We start from the raw sequence: 14372 nt of genomic DNA on the forward strand, positions 1-14372 counted from the left end.
AATTAATGTCATTAAAAAAATAAAATTATGTCACTTTTTGTTAGCGTTATGATTGACACAACTTTATTTAAAATAGTTAGACGTTGTAGATAATTTATACTGTGTGTGGATATTTTTTTAGTTCTATATAATAGACCTTTTAAAAAAAAAATACTAAGTTAGTTATATTTTTTACTTCTACACAGTAGCCTTTTTTAAAAAAATATATATATTAAGTTAGTTGAATAAAAAATAAAGAAAAGAGAATGAAAGTGTTGAGAAAACAAAAAAAAAGAATGTGTATTAAAAAGACAGAAAGTGTTTAAAAAAAGTGAATAAAAAAATAAAAGAAATAATCAAATTATAAAGATATTTTAGATATTTTAAATTTTAAATAAAATTTTAATAAAATAAAATTTTATATCAAATTTATTTGAGTTGAAATTAATTAAAAAAATAAATTAAATTCCATTAAAATTAATTTAATTATTTTTGTTTTAAACACTAAAATTATGAATTGAATTTTACGGAATTTCCAAACCCCTGAAAATGATTTATCCCAATAATATATAGTGTAAGTGTGTAACTCAGATTTGCAATCGAAGGGTTGTAAGAAAAATCTAGTTATATTTCAACAATTTTATCACGTCTATCTCATGAAGTCATTATAAAATAGCTAAGTTAGTATTCATGTAATGAACAATTTCACATATTTTGTGCATTTTTAGTATCACAAATTTTAGAAGTCAATATATTATTAATGATATAATTACAAATTGTATATAAATATTCTTTTTAGATATATACTAAACATTAGTCATTAAATTAGTATTTATATAAATTATATGTTAAATTATAAAATATACGTTAAAAATAAATTAAATAATATTATATATTTATACATAAATATATAATAACTAATTTAGTAATTATTTTACTGTATAAATAATATTTTTTTAAATTTATCCCTATTTTCTTTGCTTTTTATTATTTCTTTAGCTGATTTATTGGTTGATAATATAATTTTTTAGATAAAATTTTACTTTTGGTTTTTGTATGTATTTTTTAAAGAATTATTTAAATATTTTTATAAAAATTCATATAAAATATATGAACTGTTTATCAAATGCAAAATACAACTCATATAAAAAAGTTATATATTTTTTTTATTATGAATAGAAACTACTCTAACGTAACAACATGTACTTTATGGTAATCTATAAAAAGAACAAAAAAATTATTTAATAAATTATTATTTAAAAATACTTCTGATATATTTTTTTCCCCATTAAAAATCTAATTTAAAAGAAGAAATTTTATTTTGTGAAAAAATGAATTTCTGAATATATTCATTTTTGTTTGTGTTTTGGGGTTTAAGGTGAGGGAAGAAGAAGAAGAAGAAGAAGAAAGAGGGTTTTCTTTCGGTTTCTGCAGTTTACTGCCTCCAATGGTTTCGCTATCAACTTGGGTTCGATATTTTGCTCACAAGCTCGAATACTCCGTCTCTCTCAGCTGGAAGGTCTCTTCTTTCTTCACTCCTCAATTTCTTTTGATTCATATTCTTTTGTTATTTCATTATTTATCATTGATTGAATAATCTCGCGAATTCGCTGAATTACAATTTTTATTTTCTACTGATTATTGGAATTTTGATACCTTTTGGGTTTCTGTGGTTGTTGTTGATGGTAATCACTTGCATTTTGCTGTAAAGTTTGAATCTTTTTTATTCTTCCAAATTATACGAACCCTGCTTTAAGGAAAAAAAAAGAGGGGGAAAAGTTGAAGAAAAAAGAGTAAAGAAAGATTAGAGAATGAACCATTTCTGATTTGAGGTTGGAGCTATAAGAAAATTTTTTATTGTTCTTGAGGTTCTTCAACAGTGAAATGATGGTGAGAGAATGTGATAATTAGGGTCTAATAGCACATTATTGTGTTTTGCACAATGAGATCAAAGCTCTTATCTTAGGTTAAGAAATTAGTTGTTTCTGAATGCTTTGTGAAAAGGAACTCACTCTTAGGTTTATTGATTAGTTTGAAAAATATTTCTTACAATAATAGATTAATGACTAAGATATTAAACTTCAAGTCTGGATCTAAAAACTGGCTATAATGTCTCTCTTTCTTTCTATTAATTATTTGACGGACACTTGAAGTCGAACTACGAGATAATGCTTTTAAAGGTAAGGTAGCGAACCTAGGCCAACCTTTTTGTGTGCTGTAATATCAAACATCAATGGAGAATTTACGAACAATGATCAAATTGTCTACTTAGCAGAGACGTTTCAAGGATATGTTTTCGTGCAGATGAAGTTCTGCTTCCATATATCGCATTTCTATCACATAATAGCTGTGTATTGTTGTGTTGTGTCTCAGAACTATAAAGGAGGTCATATTACAGATAGAGAGGTCGGTGATGTTGTTTGGAAAAACTTCTTCCAAGGAAAGTTGACATACACTCACTGGAATAAAGGAGAGGAAATGGCCCCTACTATTGCTGGAAAAGCAGCGACACTTCTTGTTCGGAAATTACCGAATCCTGACCCAACGTAATCACTTTCTTCTTCAAGCATATCCTTTGTGCTTATTGCTATTGCTATTGCTATTGCAAGTTGTTTGATATTGGCTGTATAATGCTAGAAATACAATATAGATGCTTGGCATAAAATACTTATACCTCGTTTATTATGTCTTAATCAATCTTTCAGAGTACCATGCAATCTTTGTTTGTTGACTCTTATTCTTTAGTTAGAATTGTTTGGAATTTCTTTCTGCCATTTGTTTTCTTTTCATTGTGTGTGTTGATATATTGCTGTTTTTACTCTCTCTTAATGGACTTTTAAAGTAATATGGAATATTCCAGTCAAGAACTAATGCTTACACATGTTATCTGTATACTCTTTTTGTTTAAATTAAAGGCAGTTGGTGTTACTATTGAACCATTGGTTTGTATTAACATTGAATCTTACTTTAAAGATGAATGAATATCAGGTTATACATGACTTGCAATGGCTTTAGTAATGAATAAAAGTAAAACCTTTTCTCAAATGTTCGACCAAGGAAGAAAAATAGGGTAAAGCATTCTTAGGTTCTAACTTTCGTTTCTCCGATATGCAGTCATATAATATTTCTTGCTGATGTGGACTGAATTCATTAAGATCATGTTTTGCGTATTTGTTTCTTAGTACTTACTGCTTAGTCAATATTATGTATACGGGTGAACCTTGATGTGGCAGTAATGTTGCCGATTCTGGTCTCTTTGGGGGGTTTGATAACGGTTGTTTGTTGATGAGTGTGTCTGAAATTGTTCTTTACATATGTCATAATTGAGCCAACATAGTTTGTGATTAGTCTTCTTTGTTATAACAATAAGTTTGTTATCATAAATTTGACTGTATTGAGTTATCAGGATAGATTCCATAACTCCAAATAACTATCATGACTACAATACCCAAGAAAAAAAGAAACGAAAAAGTACACACTATAAATTGACTTTGTTAAGTTAATAAAAATCTTTTCACGCTGAGAATAATGTTTACTTTTATGACTTGAACCGATCGCTAGTTTAATCAGTTTGGTCGTTGAAACTCTGGATACTATGTCTTAACGGTATGTTTGTGACATCATATGAATATTGTAGAGTTCCATTTCATTGTCAAGTTTGGTTTTAGCAATTGATTTTTTTTTTTGCTGGAGCTCTTTACTCGGTGTATTCTCATTTCAATTACTGGTTAGTGATGTACATGTTTCTTTTACAGGCATGTTTTTGTAGGAGATGTTGTGGTCATGAAGGATCCTCAGAAGCCAGATAACTACCTAGTTAGAAGATTAATGGCAGTTGAAGGTTATGAAATGGTTTCTACTGATGAAAAAGAGGAGCCCTTTGTTCTTGACAAGGATCAGTGCTGGGTAGTGGCTGACAATGAAAAGTTGAAAGCAAAGGTATAAAATACTTTCTTTTCCCACAAACTAGTCATCGTATTTACATTTGCATTTGCATTTACAATTTACCATTACTATTATTTGTATGCCCTCGATCATTAGTTGTTGTCTTGATGAAAATAGAAAATTTTGATTGAACAATCTTGCGATCAAGCAATGAGTTACTATTGGTACACAAGTTATCACATACCGAAGTTATAGTTTCCTAGATTTTTCATACATTTAACAATGATAATTGGGTTTATTTCAGAAGTTTGATTGGCTAGAAAGTTTCCCGTGCTTAGTTTTGTTTGCTTGATGGTGTAAACCAACACTTGTACAACATATCATGTAACATTTGAATCATTACAACATTGGCGTGAATCAGAGTTTAGTTATTTCTTTTCCCTTTCTTTTTCTCACCAAGTCATAGCAATGAAACAGGCTACAACTCTTACACAACCAGAAATGTATAATCCACATAAAAATTTTCGTCAGAACCTCTATTGCTTTGTACTGTTGATAATACCAAATTAGCCTCTTAATGAATAATATTTTTCGATGAAATATGTAGCGATATGTGGTTAAATAGAACAGAGGATATAGTTAACCTTGTTTAATGCTTCCAACCTAAATAGCAGGAAGCAAATGATAGTCGAACATTTGGTCCAGTTCAAATGACAGACATTGTAGGCCGAGTCATATATTGCCTACGAAGTGCCGTAGACCACGGCCGCGTACACAACAGGTGACTTTTTAACTTTTCTCTTTTCATAATTGTGTGCAATAAATAATGAAGTGGATCTGATGTATTTTACTACGTTTCCAGTCATTTCGGCATGCGAAAGGATTTGCCAGTGTTGGAAGTGGAACTCGATGTTGACGAGATGGCAAAGAGTCACAAAGCCTAGAAAACTCCCCGGCTCGCTAAGCGCTGACTTGTCTATTTGATGTTTACGTTAGTTTCTTCTTGCGGATTTTCTTCGAATTGAGAGGAAGAATAAAAACAATTATGATTTTTAAAGCTAAGAATGGGATGGTGAATAGGTATAATGTGGATTTTCAAGCTCAAATTCTTCAACGTTATGGGCAATTTGTAAGCACAAGTTATTGTAAGCTCAAGTTGTAGTAATGGGCAATTGTGCCTTCTCGTTTTCTGCGTGCAACTTTGCAAGTCATTTGACTCAACTTAACCAAGTATGATGAAAAATGGTTGCATTGTTTGAAATTATGGTACCACATGTCTACTATTTTGTTCCATCCACAATGATAAAGAGATTGTGGAAGTTCAATGGCTCTAGTTGCAAAATGTTCAAGTAATCTTTCAGAATAATTCTGATTATAGTTAAGTTACACTAGGCTAAAATTTTTAAAACTTAATAATAATTCTTCTCTAAATTTGTATATTTTTAAGATTTATGCCAAAATATATTTATGTTTTTGTATATTTATTTATAATTTTATATATTATTCTGGTTGAACCACAATTCAATTATTTAAGAAGAAGGATTAAAACAATGTCATGCAGGTTTAAAAAAGAGTATATATCAAATTACTTCTTAAAGAATTTTAGATCAAATATTAGGTTTATAATAAATTTTTATTACTTTGGAAGTTCTCGAAAATTAGACCAGATAATTTGATCTTTTAATTACTTTTAATTAAATTTTTGATAAATATTTTTACAAGAATTAAATTTTTTCAAAAACCTTTAAAGTGATAAAAATTAAAAAAATATTATTCATACATTAAACACATTTGAAATTCGTATAAAAATATAGTCATTACTAATTAATTATAAAAAATACTAATATCAAAATAGTGTTTGTTACTTGGTTACAAAGCCTAGTTATAAAACTCAGTTTGACCTGTTCGGTTGGACCAGAAACCTGCTAACCCGGTCACCAGGCCAAGCTGAGCCACTCTCTGAACCGTTCCCGACTCCCCGCATCAAACCTAGTGGAACCCGGTTCAATCCGTCCGGTTTTCATAAAAACGGGGGGCTTTTGAAATCCGGATCCAGTGATGCTTCTTAAAAAAAAGAAAAAAACCCGAACTCCGTTTTGTTGAAAGAAATCAAACCCTTGATTCCGCCATCTTGTTCCTTTCTTCTGTTGTCGCCACCTGTCGTTCGCCGTCGTGTCCCTGCGCCGCTGTCCTTTCCTTCTCCTCCCCCGGTACCGCATCTTTGTCGTCTTCTCCTTCGGCGCCGCGTCCAAACAGAGCATATTCTGCTGTGGAGGCCTCCAAACGGTAAGCCCCTTTCTTCTATGATTTTGATATTGAATTGCTTTGATTGTTGATTGATTCTCTTTGAAGTATTGTTTTACTAGTATGTTTGATTTGATGATTGTTTTCTGTGGAAAAAATTGGGAAACAATCACCAGCTTGACTTTAAGGGATAGATTATGATCCGAGAGAATGATAATTTGTGCACTGGCAAGTAGTTGCAATTAATGACATAGATTACAATAGAAAAATCTGCACTTATAAATAGAAGTGGTTATTGATGGGGAAAAATTTAGACAAGAAAATGGTAATGGCAATGGGAGATGATGCTGGCTAAACCAGGTAATCTGGACTGCCTTATAATCATCCATATCCCCATTTAATTCTTCGAAGAGACTGAAGTAATGGAGTTTTTTAATTCAACTTTAAGCATTTTTCAATATGACTATATTGTTTCCAAGGCTGAATTAGCAGCAGTTTTTGGAACTTGCAGAAGTTGCTATGGCCTTCTGTATGATTTACGTGTAAAATTGCGTATAGATATTATTTATGAAAATTTATCCTCTTTTGAACTTGCGCTACATATGTAAACATTGGCTTCTTCAATACGAAACCAACCATGTTGTTTCCCTTAATCTGAATCCATATGCTTATCTGTATGTTTTTATCTTGGTGGTAAATTACATTAATCACTTTATTTGTTACTTTTATTTCATCTCATTGAATTTGAAACTGAGTGAGGACCACTAGGAAAAGAGTAACTAAGTTATGAAATACAATACTTTGACTAGAGTAATAGGCTTGTAGATATTGAAAAATTTTGTTTTATTTTGGCATGTTAACATGTTTTGGTTACATAGTTCCATTAATGGCTGCAACCAGTGGTATGAAATTTTACCGAAAAGAATTGGTCTAGTGCCTTGTTTTGAAATTGTGGTGCCATGTCGAAATGGCATGGCGGATTATGGGCCCACCGACATCTGGGGTCGCTGTGTTGCAGAAATCACATGGCCACAATTGCGGCAACACCATGGTAGTCCGCGACGTGAATGGCGGAAATGGCAAAAAACGAAACAAAGATAGAGTACAAATGTAATATCGTGGTTTGTTAAACTATATATTCTTCAAGGACCATCAAAGACCATCAAGGATTAGATTCCAACACAGTCCATTTAAGACATCTCCTTGTTTTTAACTTGATAACTTGGTAACTTGAAGTGATGCTTACGTACTCATTATGTGAAATGCATAATTGATCAGCTGTGTGCAAGAACATGTATATGTGTAATGTAGTTGTGATTGTGATTCAAGTCTTACTATTTATTTTTTATTAATCATTTCAGCTTGAATTACAGAGGAGAAGGAAGTAGCATTCATGGATTCACAGGGACAGACAACTTCTTTGCAGCGACTTCAGAATGTTGAAAAGGTTATATATAAAATTGAAAGCATTTAGCTGTAACATCTTGTGGATGACAGAACATCAGTTTTTTTAATTAATATTTTCCCCTTGCCGTTTCTAGAGAATTGTCAAGGTTTTGGAGCTTGCAGGAGGAGTCATGGATGAACTTGCAAGCCCTCTAGGTCCTAGGAAAGATGTGGTCCAAAATCACTGCCTTGAATTCATGCAATTAATCAAGGTACGACCACTGACAACTTCATTTATAGGGGGAAAAAATGGCAGTGTAACACACTAGCAAAACTAGTGTGGTATATGACTACTTAATTCCAGTTTTCTCATTTCAACCATTGGATAAGCATAACATTATTTCTGGCACTTATTAATTGTCAAGCCCTTTGCTGTTTTCATATGTGGATTAAAATGTTTGTGAATTTATGAGAAAATCCACTGCCTCAGGCCTTTGCATTCTACAAACTCCTGAACCAAATTGATATAAGGTTGGAAACATTAAAGGAACATTATCAAATGCATTGAAAATATTCTTATTCAAAATTTAAATGACTGAATTCTCAAACATAGTATAGATGGTGAATTAATCCCTGGATGCCTGCAAATAAATAATGTGAACTTGTGATCAACAGTCTCAATAGTTCTTGTTTTGGTTCATCCTTGTGAATCTGATGCCTCTTGGTTCTTGTGCTGGTTCATCATTGCTAATTTGGTGCTCAAATATTTCAATTTAGGGTAAATTATTGTTTTAATCCCTATCATTTGGGCTAAGTGTTAATTTTGTCACTAACCTTTGAAATTCTCTATTTTTGCCTCAAAACATTTTATTTCTTCCTATTTTAGTTCTCTAGTCAAAATTAAAATTTTTTTCTTAAAATACCCGTCATCCATGATCACATTCTTCTAGGCAGTGGCAACATGCATAATTTTGGTGACTGCATTGGTTGGTTGTAGTGATTTGGTCGTCAAAGTGGTAGAATAATAAGGGAAATAAGAAGATATAATAGAGGAAAAATGATATTTTTTGAAAGAAAAAGATTCAATTTTTGAGCACTAGGCAAAAATAGAATGAAATAAAGCATTTACGAAAAAATAGGATGTTTTAAAGGTTAGGGATGAAATTAGGAGTTAACCCAATCAGGATAAAAACAGTACTATACTCTTCAATTCATGTGTTTAATTTTCTTTTAGAGTTGGAGTGATGTAATCTTTGTAAGCTCTTTAACCTACTCTCCTACAATCTTGTAGGACATCCAAGTGGCATTGCGTGATGAAATTAAAAGTGCATGTGAATATCGTCCATTCGAGAAGTGTGACTATGGGTCAAGAATAGCCAATGAGATTTGCTACAAGAAAGTGGAACTTATTATGTCACAATTGGATGCAATGAAACAGACTATAGATGATTATCATGCAGCAGTATGAACTTATATCTTCAGAAGCCTGGGGTTGAGTTGAGTAGAAAGTGTCAGTGAGAAGCTCCGTTCAGAGGGAGGGAAGAATTTCAGGGGTTAGCTTTTCTCTTTTCTTTGTGTGTGTTGTACATTACCTATGTATGTTAGTGAATGTTAAGATCTTTGATATATATTATATTAAGAATATCTTACAACTCTCAATATCACATTTCGATTTTGTTTAACTAGGTTTACATCACTACTCTTAGTTGATTTGAGCTCATGAATAAAGGTCAGCTAGTGTGTTGATCACTTGATCCATTATCTATCAATAGGTAGAAATACCCATTATTTGTCTGTTCTTGATTCTTTAGTCCTAAATGATCCTGCAGCAGTATAGAAAGAAATGATAGCCTGGTTCTTGTTGGCCACCGACATGTTTTGTGATTTTTTTAAAGTGAGGAATGGATGGATTCATTTTTAATAACTTCAGTGCATTTTTTCACTATATAACTATTTTTAATATAACAGACCAAATGAATTAGGGTTACTGGTTAGATAATATATACAAGGGTTTATATATTATATATAAGAGCATTTAAGTAATTTTTTTTTGGGAATTTTGTGGGTTTTCATGGAGTGGGTACTTCAATCTCCGCTTCCATTTTCATTTATTCACAGTGGCGGGTTTCTGTTCCTGTCAAAATTTTGTCGGTTTCCGTTAGTCTCTCGGGTAATACTCACGGGTACAATTTTTTTTTCCGTCATCTCTAGTTATTTCTAGAATTAAATATCGTATGGATCTAAGTAACTTGGATTTGTTGAAAGGTTAGCTCACTTGTTCTTTTATGCAAGTGTTGGGAATTTGAATTTTGTTTTGTGTATGTAATTTATTGATCAGTAATAAATCCTTCAATGGAGTTCGACTTTGTGATAGATTAATTTTTGATATGTTGGGGGAGAGAATACCTTGAGAAATAAAAAAAATGTGTATGGATCTTAGATGAAGTAGTGCACGTGTTGCTTCCGAATGAGGTGGTGGTGAACAAAAGTATAAAATGATAATGCAAACCAAATAAACTTATATATATTTTTTCCCTTATATTTTCGGTGTTTTTTTCCCTTTGTATTGGACAAACAATTAGACAAATATTTATCTCAAAAAAGAAACATAGCGCTTGTTTTTCATTTTTTCCCCTCCTAAAAAGTGTGTTGCAGCATAAATTTATTTTATTTTTTCTGTTTTCATACATAATGTTTTATATTTCTATTTTAAGATAGTTATAAAAGATTCGAGTTAATTATCATAATTCATACATGCAACATGAAAGAAGCGTTCAACTTTAAGGTGAATAAATAATAGCTTCAGAAATGATAAAAATAAATAACGAGGCATGTAAAAATTGTAAAAATGTAATTATGCAAGTAATATTGGATTTTTTAAAATAAATAAAATAATTATTTTAATTACGGATACACGTGTCAATGTATCACGTTATTCATAATCACATTTAACTACAATACATGAGTCAAATACAATACATGAGTCAAATAATTATTTCATAAGGCACAAACACGTGTCAATGTATCACGTTTGCCTTATCTTGTTTACAGTGTAAACGAGATATGCCCATACTTATAACGAGATAAGGCTAGAAAGTGCCTATAAATAAAACTTGTTCACACCACTCCTGACCCACTAAACTCTCATTTCTCTCTTTTTCGCACGGTTTCTTGATATTTATTAATTCCTCGGACGTCATGGCACGCCCATATTTCTCTCTTTCTTGATATTTATTAGTCCTCCGAATTTTCGCACCTCCCTTACAATTTTAAACATAATCGAATTAAAATCTAACTAAAATTACAACGACAAAGAAGATAATGAACCAAAATACTATAACACTCACCAATATCCGAGATTCGTTGATATTGTAATCGTCGGCCCCCATATTCAAATGCGGAGTTACCTCGTGCATCGCGTCTAAATCCAATGTATGGTAGTGGTTGGGTACAGATGATAATTCTGGAATTGCGGAACAGGAAAAAGGTACCAAATTGATTCACTAATGGGAGTCTCTAGTATGAACTCATCAAGGTTCTGAAAACCGAACCGGTCATCAAACCGCTTGAGCTACTGGTTCATCGGTTTAGAAGTTCAACCGGTTCAACCATGGTTCAATCGAAATAACTGAATTATAATAAAATAATATATCAAATTTTAAATAAATATACAAAAATATAAAATATTCTGATATAAATCTTAAATATATACAAATTAAAAGTATAATTCCAATTAAAATCTCATAATCACATTTAACTACAATACATGAGTCAAATATTAAAAAACATATCAAAGGTCAAAATTTATATACATATAAAATTTATAGTATTATATGAAATTTAAGATAATCACAAAAAACAAAAAAAATATTGAATTAATCAAACCAATAATAAATATTCAATCATCTATTTATCTAGTTAATTCAATTCATCTATTTTTTCGTTAAAAACAAAGATGAAAAAATTATTTTTTCTATAACAAAAGATTGGTCATTATCAAGGTCCATATTTATGTGTGAACTTGTGTAACGCTATAATTTCACTTATCAAAAGCATGCCAAACATCTCTCCTCATTTCACCTCCCAAATCAATGAATTCAAGTATCCAGCTATTTGACCTAAGTATGATATAAAGTAGAAGTATCAATTATTATTAGACAATAATATTAAAAATTTAAAATGTAGCATCCGATGCTCGATGGAACAAAGCATACTTATTGTGAGCAGAAGAAATGGAAACATCAGAGTTAAAAACTGAAAAACTGCAGACCCTAAAGGCCCAACCGTTGCATTCTCTACCTTTAATCCTTGTTGTGTAAGATCCATTCTCATGGCTTTCTTCTCTCCCAATAAGTCAACTACTTGAACGTGTATTTGAAGTTATCAATAGAAAAAGATAATGATCCATTTCTCCTTACAGAAGAACTATTCTAAACCCCTCCTTCTACTCATAATGAACAAATAGAAGTTCTAACAAACTTTTAACAAAAATTTCAACATAATTTCAATAAAGATTAATAAGATTTTCAGCTAATCATAATTTTAGCAAACTTTCAGCACAATTTTAACAAAGATTAAACATCTTTTTTCAAAAATTAACCAAAAAGAAAAAAATACAATAACTCGATTTGATTAAATACTATGTAAAATGAATTTTCTTTGTTTGGGATTAATTTGATATTGAAAATAAATCCGCATTTGAATCAATTTGAGATATTGGGAATGAATTTTATTGATTTATCGAAAATGATTCTGAGGGTCGGTAAAGATTTTGACATTGGAATTGGTTCGATTTGTTGGTATTGAAATGAGATTTGAAAATGATTTCTGATATTGGAATTAGTTTGAGTTATTAGAAATGATTGAAAAGAGGTTGAAAATGGTTCGGTTGGGACCCGAAAAGGGTAGCTAAGCCCGAGTTTTAGGGGAAGTGCTGTCGAAATTTTATAAAATCTGAGGTTTTATTTGAAAAGTTATTTTAAAAGATTTGGTTTTGGAAAATTAAATTATTTGAGATTTATTTAGTTGAGAAAAGGTGTATTCTATTTTTAAACTCGATTTATTAAGAAAAACATAATGTTTTAAATCCAATTTTGTAAGGAGAGATTTTGTTTTGAGTGTTGTTTTGAGCTCGGTTTTTTAAGAAAAGGAATCTCTGCCACAGGAGAGCAGAGATCAAGGATTTAAAGGATATATTAACTTAAAGAGATTGTCTGCCACATGAGAGCAGATGTGACATTGTTTGGGCCTTAGTGCCAAATGTAAAGTGGGGACGCCCACACACTGAGAACTGTTTTTCAGATGTACGCTTATTGATTTGGAAAGTCACACTGTATACGGCCTAGCCGTACGACTTAAAGTCACACTGTATGCATCTGGAAAGCCATATCTGGGACTTGTGCCCGGGTAATGTCGGCAGCGGGTAGGCAACCGACACATGAGCTCATGGCCTGCATTAGGAATAGACATGCATCATGTTGTTTGCACATTTGTATTTGGTTGTGTTTGCTTGTATTACTTCTCTGTGATTGTGTTGTTTGACTTGTTTGTATGTTGGTTTGAATCCCTTACTTGTGCTGTTAGTTCACAGATGTATTGAGTTGAGATGTTGTGGTTGAAAAATGATTATGTGGCTGAGAGATGGTTAGTATGACTAATTTTGTGATTAAAATCTGTTTTGAGTTTAGAAATTTAAAGAAAAGTAATTATTTATCTAAAGAAGAAATAAAAGTATTTCCAAAAGTTTAACAAAATAGTTTTACTAAGTAAGTTAATTATTTGCATTAAATTCATTACTTTTACGGCATTTCCATTTCCTATTGAGAACATGTGGTTTGTTCTCACCACAAAATCTTTCACCCTTTCAGTGACAGATTCGAAGACTCAGTATAAAGTCGCGGACGAATAGTTGAAATTATTTATAAGTTAAGTTGTTTTCATAGGTTTCCTCCCCTTTATTTATTAGGATTTTATTTTAGTTAGAGGGATAGGTATTGTATTCGAGTTTTATATTGAATTTAACTGTATAGCCTCTATATTTATTAATAATTATGTGATTATTATTATTATTTGAAGATCTTTGATATGTGGTTTTAATTACTAAAACAATTTTCTGAAATTTTCCTAGAAACTCAAATGTGATATCGACGTAAAGGCTCAATATAAATAGATAATAAAGAAAATCAGGTCCGTAGTTCTAAACTTCTAATTTAAAATTTTAAATATATCTAAATCAATTTGGGTTGGTCGAGTGATTAACCTACTCGTCCACTTAAGCAAATGTCGAAAATTTGAATTTCGTCTCGTATGTGAAGCAATTCATTGGTTAATTGTATATCCTTAAATGGAGTTCAGATCCACGACAGATTAGTCCTTAACTTGTTGGGTATCATGGAAAGCCAATATATATATATATTTGTGCCCCAACAGCTAAATTGTTTTAGGTCCATTACTAAATACAGATCCAGTACTATACACATAAAATGTGTAACAACTTAAAAATATATATCTAGGTGCACCCGTGATAGGAGTGAACACGGATCAGATATAGCCGAAATCTCAATCCGACTCACACAAAAATTACCAGGTTGGATTGGATCCAATATCCACTTTTTTAAGTTTGGATCTGATTTGGATATTTGCGGATCAAATCAGATATCGAATATATCCGCAAAATATAAAAATATTTTTAAAAGGTGTATTTTTATTAAAAAAATATCAATAAAATCTAATTTTCTACTCTTTTAATCATGTTTACTCCTAAAATGTTATTAAACATACTTTTTTTAAATAATAAAATAAAATAATACAACATATATAATAATTATTAGTTGAAATAAAACATAAAAATGATATTTTTTTGTGAATTGGATATACGA

General features: G+C 31.0%; 2 protein-coding genes across 4 annotated transcripts; both read left to right on the top strand.

Moving 5' to 3' along the window:
* The first annotated feature begins 1227 nt into the window (after window positions 1-1227).
* LOC107625041 (mitochondrial ATP-independent inner membrane protease subunit 2) lies at window positions 1228-5125 on the top strand. 2 transcript variants are annotated; one of them, XM_016327572.3, is made up of 5 exons: window positions 1228-1498; window positions 2353-2525; window positions 3735-3918; window positions 4539-4645; window positions 4727-5125. In XM_016327572.3, the coding sequence occupies exons 1-5, from the start codon at window positions 1427-1429 to the stop codon at window positions 4806-4808; spliced, it is 618 nt and encodes a 205-aa protein (XP_016183058.1). In that variant the 5' UTR covers window positions 1228-1426; the 3' UTR covers window positions 4809-5125. The 2 variants fall into 2 exon arrangements, with proteins under 2 accessions (XP_016183058.1, XP_016183057.1); XM_016327571.3 differs by having other exon boundaries at window positions 1308-1498; window positions 4536-4645.
* An 816-nt stretch (window positions 5126-5941) lies between these two features.
* LOC107625040 (mediator of RNA polymerase II transcription subunit 11) lies at window positions 5942-9212 on the top strand. Of its 2 annotated transcripts, none has more exons than XM_016327570.3 (4): window positions 5942-6150; window positions 7482-7555; window positions 7650-7766; window positions 8786-9212. In XM_016327570.3, the coding sequence occupies exons 2-4, from the start codon at window positions 7502-7504 to the stop codon at window positions 8960-8962; spliced, it is 348 nt and encodes a 115-aa protein (XP_016183056.1). In that variant the 5' UTR covers window positions 5942-6150; window positions 7482-7501; the 3' UTR covers window positions 8963-9212. The 2 variants fall into 2 exon arrangements, with proteins under 2 accessions (XP_016183056.1, XP_016183055.1); XM_016327569.3 differs by having other exon boundaries at window positions 5963-6150; window positions 7470-7555.
* Window positions 9213-14372: the final 5160 nt, after the last annotated feature.

The sequence above is a fragment of the Arachis ipaensis genome, chromosome B2, assembly GCF_059453495.1.
Source record: "Arachis ipaensis isolate K30076 ecotype BB chromosome B2, ASM5945349v1, whole genome shotgun sequence".
NCBI lineage: Eukaryota > Viridiplantae > Streptophyta > Magnoliopsida > Fabales > Fabaceae > Arachis > Arachis ipaensis.

Bases quoted from the DNA above. Each gene is read 5' to 3' on its own strand.
- LOC107625040 (XM_016327570.3), top strand. From the start codon at position 7,502: ATGGATTCACAGGGACAGACAACTTCTTTGCAGCGACTTCAGAATGTT. The intron at 7,556-7,649 runs GTTATATATAAA...TGCCGTTTCTAG, and splicing joins GACTTCAGAATGTTGAAAAG to AGAATTGTCAAGGTTTTGGA. The intron at 7,767-8,785 runs GTACGACCACTG...ACAATCTTGTAG, and splicing joins AATTCATGCAATTAATCAAG to GACATCCAAGTGGCATTGCG.
- LOC107625041 (XM_016327571.3), top strand. From the start codon at position 1,427: ATGGTTTCGCTATCAACTTGGGTTCGATATTTTGCTCACAAGCTCGAA. The intron at 2,526-3,734 runs GTAATCACTTTC...TTTCTTTTACAG, and splicing joins TTACCGAATCCTGACCCAAC to GCATGTTTTTGTAGGAGATG. The intron at 3,919-4,535 runs GTATAAAATACT...CAACCTAAATAG, and splicing joins ATGAAAAGTTGAAAGCAAAG to CAGGAAGCAAATGATAGTCG.